Source organism: Dioscorea cayenensis, chromosome 18 (assembly GCF_009730915.1).
Source record: "Dioscorea cayenensis subsp. rotundata cultivar TDr96_F1 chromosome 18, TDr96_F1_v2_PseudoChromosome.rev07_lg8_w22 25.fasta, whole genome shotgun sequence".
In the NCBI taxonomy this organism is placed as follows: Eukaryota; Viridiplantae; Streptophyta; class Magnoliopsida; order Dioscoreales; family Dioscoreaceae; genus Dioscorea; species Dioscorea cayenensis.
The window spans coordinates 17641952-17652314 of NC_052488.1; the positions used below are offsets into that span (position 1 = coordinate 17641952).

At 30.5% G+C, this 10363-nt stretch overlaps 1 protein-coding gene across 1 annotated transcript; it reads left to right on the top strand.

Moving 5' to 3' along the window:
* The first annotated feature begins 9826 nt into the window (after positions 1 to 9826).
* LOC120282855 (secreted RxLR effector protein 161-like) lies at positions 9827 to 10363 on the top strand. The gene has a single exon (XM_039289692.1). It carries the CDS (start codon positions 9827 to 9829, stop codon positions 10361 to 10363), a length of 537 nt encoding a protein of 178 aa, XP_039145626.1.

Consider the following 10363-nt stretch of genomic DNA (forward strand, 5'->3'; position numbering starts at 1 on the left):
GCGGGATTCCTCGAACATCCCCAGCGGGCGGAGCGGGAAAAATTCCTCCCCACCTAGCGGGGCGGGGCGGGCGGAATGGTCTCCGCCTCACGGGATCCCCCGCCTGCTCCCCGGGAACCCCTCAGGGATTCCCCTAAAAAGAATATATTATATATTTTTTTAATATATTTATTAAAGATTATTTCAACATTAACATAATATATATATATATATATATATATATATATATATATATATATATATATATATATATATAATCAATAAATATTTATTTGTTAATATTTTTTTAGCTATTATTATGGAACTCACAATTATTTCATACAACTTATTAACTATTTAAATTTATATATTTCATTAAAACATATTTATTTAATAAAATCTTAAATTATTTTAATAAAATTATTATATAATATATCTACAAAATTAAAAATTCAAACTTCTAATTTTTCAAATTTCTAATATTCATAAAAACTAATTATTTATTTAATTTAAATGAATTGGATAATTAGGTAATTGTAATTTGTCTAGATATTCAAATATCCATGTGTTGCTACATATAAAGCATTATATTTTTTATTCAAATATCCATTTGTCTGAGATTTTTTTCATCATACATTATATTTTTTTATTTTTCAATCAGTATATAAGATCTTTAGATGCTAGTAATATAAATGCATTGTACATATTATAGTTATTTATGAAAAATTTTTATATTAATGTTTTTGGTGAGGGGATTCCCTGGGGCGGGGATCCCTCATGGGAGTGAGTGGGAGAATTTTTCTCATGGGAATTTTTAATCGGGGAATCCCCGCCTGGAGGCGGGATGGGGACGGGATCCCATTCCCCGTCCCGCCCACCCCACCCCCATTCCTATAGACGGTAGTATAGACATTGAGAAATATAATATACCTTAATAATAATGATGAGAGAGAAAGAAAGATTGAGAAAGAATAGAAATTGAGAATATGAGATAGAGATTTATATAGAATTTTGTTTTTAAACATAGAATTTTGTTTTTAAATTTTTATAAACTTTAAACTAAATTTAGATAAATTAAAATTATTAAATTTTTATAGGATATATCTTTTTATTGAACGAAAATCTGTTCAAAGTCTATATTAAAACTAACATATTTTTATATTTTTTTAATTAAATTCGCAATAATTTTTAAAAAAAATTATTAACAAATTTAAACTAAATTTAGATAAATTAAAATTATTTAAAAATTTTTATAGGATATATCTTTTTATTGAATGAAAATCTTTTCAAATTCGATATAAAACTAACATATTTTTATATGTTTTTAATTAAATTCGCAATATTTTTTTTAAAAAATTATTAACAAATTTAAACCAATGAAACTTGAATTTTAAATTATCGTTTAAATATATTTCGCAATAATTTTTTTAAAAAAGCTTATAACAAATTTAAACCAATGAAATTTGAATTTTAAATTAATACTGTAGTTATAAAAACTTCTTTAATATCTATATAAAATTACTTCAATAATATGAAGGTCTTTTATAATTTAGTCCTTATTAATAAAATAAATTATAATATATATGAAGGTGTTAATATAAAATATCTCTAATAAAATCTTTAAAAATAAAAAAAATTCAAAAAGAGATAAAGAGAGTTATTTGAATAAAAAATAAATAATTTAACATAAATCAATATGAAATTAAACCAATATGGGGATGCTAGAACCCTATCTTCACAATTTTTTTTTTGAAAATAAACAATGTATAAATTGATTAATATAGTTTAAAAAAAATTATATTCTTAGGAAAAATATTTGCAAAATTTTTTTTTTATCCCCTTGCCCCTAGGTATTAAATTGGTTTATATAACATGAAAAAAATTATATTCTTTTGCAAAAAATATATTGTTTTGCTTTTTCAAGTTTTTTTACTTGCAAAAGCTATTTATATTGTATAAAAATATATGATTTTAGAAAAATATTTGGAAAAGTCTATTATTTGCTTTCATATTCGACAAATTGGCAAGCATGATATTGAAAATTATATTTTATAAAAATATTTATAAAAAAAATTGTTGTTTGGTTTATTAACATTTTGCGTGACCCACCTAAAAACATTATTGTTATGTCCTTACTCATATCTATGTCAATTTTATAAATAATTTTGTTATATTTTTCTCCTAAATTAATTGTAAAGCATAAAAGAATGTTTATGTCATTTAGCATTTTATCTTTCAATGGTATTTAGCATTTGACTACTAAAAAAATTATTAGTGAGAGATGATTAGTGTCATTAAATTTAGTAACAAATAGTGACATTATCCAATATCATCAAGTAATGCAATATTTATTTGTAACAATATTATAATATCATTATTACTTATATTTTGGTGACAAACCTATGTGTCACAAAAATAAATTAAGGTACATAAAAAAAATTCAAATTGTCATTGATAATATATGTTAATATTAGTAACATTATTTAAATTTAGTTTAAAAACAACAAATTTTAAAATTTGTCGTGAAAAAATATTATATTAATGACGTACTATATTTGTCACTTAATATTTAAACCGTCACTAAAAGTACGAGTGCATTTGGAGCTAATCCTTTTGTGATAATATCATGTGACAATTTAAAGTATTGTCACATAAAATTATCAAACAAGCAAAATGAGTGACTAAATAATGATTTCGTTACATTATGTTTTTTCTTTTGTGACAAAAAAATCAATATGTCAAAATTAAAATTGTCACTAATCATCAATTTTGTTGTAGTGATTGTTTATAAATTCTGTTACTCCCACCCTCCCGCAGAATGGTCAAAGTGATAGCAACGAAGAGATTCTCACCGTATTATGAAACCGGCAGAACTGAAATCGAACAAACAAAATGAGGAGAAGAACAAAAAGATGTAATGCAACTTCTTGACATTGTCTAACAGAAAGCAAGCAGAAAGCCCTTGGAAAGGTTGGGCATGATGTGATTTGGCGCTTTTTTTCCCACCATTTTCAAGGGCAAAAATGGGATTTCACAACATGGACCCATTTGAAGTGAACGATACAGGGTAAAAGGGAAATTAAACACTAACGGAAGGGCTGTCCGGGGTTTGCCAAATTTGGAGGGGCTGTTTGGGAATATTTGAAATTCACGAGGGGTAAACAGTAATTTTCCCTAATAATAATAATAATAATAATAATGTGTTGGACTAATTTCTAAGTTTTTTTTTTTGAAAAATTAATTTCTACGTTTTCATTTCTAACTATATTTTGATGTTCTTATTTGTGATTTTAGTAAGAAATGGTTCCCTTTTTTTTAATTTTTAAATTTATTAATAGTAGGAACTAGTTTGTCATATAATTTTGATAAAATAAAAATGAAAATTCAAAACTTCTTTGTAATATAGTTATTGGTATTTCATTCTTTTCTATGCTTAAAGGATGAGGTCTACTTATAGATTGTTCATAATCCTTGAAAAAAAATTAAATTAAAGAGTTATAACTTTTGACTTAGTTTGCATGGTGATTTTTTTTTTTAAATTAATTCTCAAATCATAAATTTGTGGTTGTAATAACATATGTAAAAGATTAGCTCCTATGTTTTTACTATAATATTTTTCAGTTCAACCTTACTTAAAAAATGAGTTTTTGTTTGCATTAGGTTAACAAAAAAATATGAATGAATCTCATAATTTCACTTGCTCAAAAATCAATTGATAATTTTTTTAATTATATAATTGCACTTTATTTTTTTAATTAAAAAACCTCTTGAGTTTCAAGCCTTGAAAAGGGATTAACCTTTTCTTTATCTCACTAAGAGTGAGGTGAGCTTATTTGTTCAAAATTGAAGGCATAAAAAAATATTTTTATTTTTGGTAAAAAGTTCAGCTTATTAATATATGGTGCTATTTTGCAAAATAATATTCAATGCAAATTCGGTCCCAAATCACATTTAGTTGGTTTCCCTTTTTCTCTAAAAAAAAAAAAAGTTTAATGACTAAAACTTTAAACTTTTGATGAAATTAGAAAAATTAAAAAGTTTGAATATTAATTTAATTAAATCTCAATTAAAATTTATGAACGTTTATATTAAATTTAAGTTGCAAATACATTAATTTAGTAGGTCATTGATGAAACTTTAAAAAATGAGCATTAAACTTAAAGGAAAGCGGAAGAATAAGATCTAAAAATAAAAAAAATAACATTATTGTTATGAATATTATAAATGGATGCCTACTGTAGCAATAATATTGCACTAGCCGGCATTACTGTAGCAACCTTTTAGATGTACTGTAACAGACGTCCACGTGGTATTGTAGCAATTGCTAGTGCCATTATTATTCCATTACTAGTGTATTTTGGACCGTTGGATCAAATCAATCTTAACCGTCCATTCAAATCCTGAATGGCTGTAAATACCCCCCTCACTTATATATTTGTATATATAGAAAAGAAAAAGAAATAAGAGGAAGAAAGAAGAAGTAAATCTTCAAAGGTGTTTGGCAAATATTCTGGCTTTTATTATACTTATAATATATCCATGGAAATTTATATATATGTTAACATTAGGGATGAGTTATTAGTTGCTTATACAATATGTTATCAGTACGAATCTGCTCATAATCTTGCTTTACATTTCCATTTAACTTTGATGTAAGTATATTTCAAGTATTCGTATTTTTTTTAAAATTTTTTCTCTAATCATCTATTATATTTTATAGAGATTGATTTTTAATGGAAAATATTGCAAAAAGAGAATTCGAGGCTCTTCACATTTCTAGGAGCAATTATATATCATGGAGCATCGATATCAAGCTCCATTTGAAAGCAAGGAACCTGGGCAAAAACTATTGAGGCTAATAACAACGAGTCTAATGATAATAAGGCAAAAACTTTAATATTTATAAGGCATCACATTGATGGTGGCCTGAAGAATGATTATTTGATCATTGAGGATTCACAGAAATTGTGGTTATCCCTGAAAGAATGATTTGAATATCTCAAAATGGTCTACTTGCCCAAAAAACCACGTAATGACTGGTTAAGTCTCAGGTTTCAAGACTTTAAAAGCGTGCAAGAATATAATCCCAAACTATTTAAAATTGTTTCAGCTCTACGTCTCTGTGGAGAAACAGTGACGGAAGGTATGATTCTTGAGAGAACATTTACAACATTTCACGCACGAAATGTTATATTACAACAACAATATAGAGAAAAAAGTTTCACAAAATTTTCTGAATTAATTTTTTGTCACCTTGTGGTGGAGCAAAACAATGAACTGTTGATGCAGAATCATCAATATTGACCATCTGGATCTGCACTACTGCTAGAAATTAATTTTGGGCAAAAAAATGGCGTGGTCGCGGTAACGGTTTTAGAAACCACGGTGGACACAGATATTGTGGTGGTCGAGGATGACGTGATTGTGATGGGGGCCGAAATTATATCGGACCACGTGATAACAAAATTGATGTACATCAACAAAAGCAACAAAGCCATAACATGGAGTCAGAAACAAAGAGGGATACCTGCTATCATTGTGGCCTGGAAGGTCATTGGTCTAGAATTTGCAGGACCCTTAAACATTTTATCTATCTTTACTAAGAATCACTCAAAAATAAGAAAGGTAAATATGTTGAGACAAATTTTGCTGACAATCCCATAGTTGATCCAATTGGGAATAATTCTACAAATAATATAAATGTAACTGAAAATACATATTTAGATGTATCAGATTTCCTTATAGACTAATTTGTAATATATCTTTATATTATATTTAATTAAAATTATGTTTTTCTTCGGCTTTGTTAGAAATATAGCTGATGATGAATGCATTATTGATTGCGGGACAACGCATACTATTTTGATAAGAAAAATATATTTTATCTCCTTATCAATGAGAAAGGCATGTATAGCCACAATAGCAGGGTCATCAAATCTGATTGAAGGTTCTGGAGAAGCAGCATTGATGTTGCCAAATGGAACATCCTTGCAGATGAAAAATGCTCTTTATTCTCCTAAGTCTAGGAGGAACCTTCTCAGCTTTAAAGATATATGTCTCAATGGATATCATTTAAAGACGGTTGATAAGGAAGGAAAAGAATATCTTTATATTACACGAATTATTTCATACTAAAAATATGTACTTGATAGCTTTTCCTGTATATTTTCAGGATTATATTTTACACGTATTAAAGTGATGGAATCACATACGGTATTAAGCCTGAAGGTTAATGACCCAGAGATATTTAAAATATGGCATGAAAGACTTGGACATCTGGGGACTATTATGTTGCGCCGGATTATTACTAGTTCTCATGGACACATACTGAAGGATTATAAAATCCTAACAAATAATGAATATGCATGTTCAGCATGCTTAATGGGAAAGCTAATAACTTGACCTTCGATAACTAAAGTGACTAGTGAATCTCCTAAATTTTTAGAAAAAAATACAAGTAGATATATGTTGATGCATTCTCTGCAAGTATATGGGTTGCACACAAGTAGTAAAGTGGTACCCCGTGAGGGGTAGGGTTGTCGAACCTCAAGGACTGGACTTAAAGTACTAACTCTTCTTCCGATGTCTAGTTAAGTAAAAATTGGATTGTTTTAAAGAATAGAAACAAGCTAACAAGTAAAGAATAGATGGGGATATAGGGTGACTAGGATTGAGATCTTAACAACAAGAGAGTAATTCCCCAGGACGATCCCTATGAGCTGTAGTATGCTGACTTGCTTCTAAGGCCTACCATGTACATTCTAAGATTCAAGTGTGTGCTCAAAAGAAATGTTGTATCTATGGTTCTCACATACACCAAGTTTTACCAAAATAACTGTGCATTTCAAACACATCGAGTTTTGCAATCACATAAGGTAACAACAACTATGGTAATCCATACACTAAGTTTTACTAAAGCAACTGTGCACATCAAACTCATCAAGTTATGCAACACAAGATTTAACACAAGAATAAAAAGAACTCCATAAACATTAAAAGTAAGCAATCAAAGCATACAAAGCATCATAGTTTACGTCCCCGGGCACCGTGGACGGTTAGCCCCTCATAAATGGGTACAACGAGGAAGATAAAGAGAAAGAACCAAAGGAAGTAGACATGACTCCCTTCATCATAAGATAATCTTCCTAGTCTAGGTCCGATATGCTAACCCCACTTCCCTTGTGCCTTCGACTTATCCTTAATCCCCTTAGAAGGTGTGGTGAAGCCTGATCTTCGCTCTCCTCAAAGTCTTCTCGGTGGAGAGAAGAATCCCCGAATAAAGATGAGAGCGAAACCCTAAAATCTGGATTGAAAAGGGCAGTTTCGGGCTTGACACGGGCTAAGCATGGTTTTGCTTAGACCGTGTTTCCTCGGTTGGGCTTTTGAGTGAATTGGCTGAGCGCTAGCCTTGATTTTCTAGTGGGAGGGAGCATGATCATGCTTAGACCATGTTTCACTTGAGTGCGATCGTGCTAGGAGCAAGCGAAGCATGCTTCCCCTATTAAGCAGAAAATGTCTCAGACCTGAAATATTCAGTGGGAGAAACAAGCTCGTTCCCCGACCATGTTCAGCCTGAGAGCACCCTCCTGCTTGAGTTTTTGTTGGGCATTCCTCCAGGCAGAGATAATCAGTAGGGAAGAGCACGATCATGCTCTGCCCGTGTTCAGCTTGAGCACTTAGCAAATATCTTAGTTCTTCGCTCGTTTCATCACCGAATTCACTCCAAATTGCTTCGAATCACAAAATCCTGCACAGTGGATAAGTATACCTAGAATAGCACTGAATATACACAAAAATATGCTAAAGGATGAGAAAAAAATAATGAATTAAGGGTAAATAAATATGATATGAAATGCACTCATCATATATGGACCAATACATCCATCATGCGGACCATTTAAGTATTTTATGGTTTTAATCCATTCATCAACTAGATGGTCCCATGTTTCACTTCTATCTACAAAAAATGTAGCTTTTGCAAGGTTATTACCACAAATTATCAGGCTTAAAGCATAATTTCTAGATTATTCCATAAAGATAATTCGTCTTGATAATACTGGTGAATTTTTATCAAAATCATTTTATGATTATTGTATGGCAGTTGGAATACATGTTGAGCATTCAGTAGCTCATGTACATACCCAAAATGGGTTGGCGGAGTCATTAATTCAAAGACTCCAGATTATTGCTTGTCCAATGTTATTAAGGACGAAATCGCCTACAAGTGCATGGGGTCATGCTATTTTGCATGCTGCAGCTTTAATACGAACCCGACCCATTGCATGTAATTTATATTCACCACACCAGCTTGTTATGTGTAAAGAACCTAATATTTTACATATGAGAATATTTGGTTGTGCAGTATATGTGCCAATAACTCCACCAAATCATACAAAAATGGGTCTACAAAATAGACTTGGTATATATGTTGGTTACGATTATCCCTTAATTATACGATATTTAGAGCCATTAACGGGAGATGTATTTACTGTAAGATTTGTAGATCGCCATTTTGATGAATCAATGTTCCCTTCATTAGGGGAGAAATGATTACTTAAAACAAGCCAAAAGAAATTGATTGGAATGCATCACGATTGCATACATATGATCCTCTCACCAATGAATGTGAACTTGAAGTTCAAAGGATCATTAAATTACGAAATATTGCAAATAAAATACCTGATGCATTCACTGATACTAAAATGGTAACCAAGTCATATATACTAGCTGCCAATGCTCCTACAAGAATTGAGATTCCTAAGACTCTATTGAAAGAAAATCAAGTGGAAAATAAACCACAACAAAAACGTGGAGGACCAATTGGAGCCAAAGATTCAGCTCTTAGAAAAAGGAAGCTGAAAAATAAAGAGAGGCATCTCCTATGTAAAAAGGAAGAGGAAATTATGAAACCCTCATAACAAGTTAATGAAGAATCAATGAGGAATGATATTTTTGAAAATATTGAAAATTCAATTTGCTATGTAGATGATGGTCAAATAATGAGTCAGCATGAGACCAAAATAAATGATATAGAAATAAATATTGATAATGATCTAGAGCCACGACCTATTGATGAATGTCGACAAAGAAATGATCGGCCAAAATTGAAAGAAGCTATTCAAGTTGAGCTAAATTCCTTATCAAAACGTGTGGTGTTTTGGCCAATAGTACCAATACTAGAAGGGATAAAACCAGTTGGTTATAAATGGGTGTTCGTGAGAAAGATAAATGAAAATAATGAAATTACAAGATACAAAGCAAGATTGGTTGCTCAAAGTTTTTCTCAAATGCCTGGTATTGCTTATGAAGAAACATATTCTCCTGTAATGGATGGAATTACTTTTCGATTTTTAATTGCCATGACACCAAGTAATAAATTAGATATGTAGTTAATGGATGTTGTCACAACATATCTGTATGGCTTACTTGACATATATATGAAAATCCCTGAAGGATACACCATAACAAACATTATAGATCATCATTATTTATATTCTATTAAATTACAGTGATCTTTCTATGGATTAAAACTATCTGGACAGATGTCGTATAACCGTCTCAGTGAATATCTTATAAAAGAACGGTATCAAAATGATAATATATGTCCATGTGTGTTTATTAAAAGTTGTACTAACGGTTTTATTGTGTAGCAGTATATGTAGATGATTTAAATCTTGTAGGCACTTCTTCTGAAATTGTAATTACAACATCATATCTTAGGAAAGAATTTGAAATGAAAGATCTGAGAAAGACCAAATTTTTTCTTGGTATACAAATTGAACATTTACCCTCGGGAATATTTATACATCAATCAACATATACAAAAAAGTTGCTAAAGAGATTCAATATGGAAAAGGCTTATCCATTGAGTACTCCAATGGTTGTTCGAGCACTTGATATTCAGAAAGATCCATTTCGTCCACCTGAAGAAGGAGAAATCATTCTTGGTCCAGAAACTCCGTATCTAAGTTCAATTGGCGCATTAATGTATCTTGTATATAATACAAGACCTGATATAGCCTTTGTAGTAAATCTTCTAGCAAGATACAGCTTTACACTAACACAAAGACGTTGGAAAGGAGTGAAGAATGTGCTTCATCATTTACAAGGAACTACAGGTCTAGGCTTATTTTATTTACATGAATCTTCATCTAATCTCACAGGCTTCGCTAATACTGAGTATCTGTTTGATCCTCTCAAAGGGCGATCTCAGACTAGATACATATTCTCTTACAATAGTACAGCTATTATATGGCGTTCCACTAAAAAAACTCTTACAACTACTTTATCAAATCATGCTGAAATTCTAGCCCTCCATGAAGCAAGTCGCGAATGCCAGTGGTTACGATCCATGATTGGACATACACAGTCATCATGCAAATAA

Coding starts and splice junctions, on each gene's coding strand:
- LOC120282855 (XM_039289692.1), top strand. CDS start 9,827: ATGGAAAAGGCTTATCCATTGAGTACTCCAATGGTTGTTCGAGCACTT.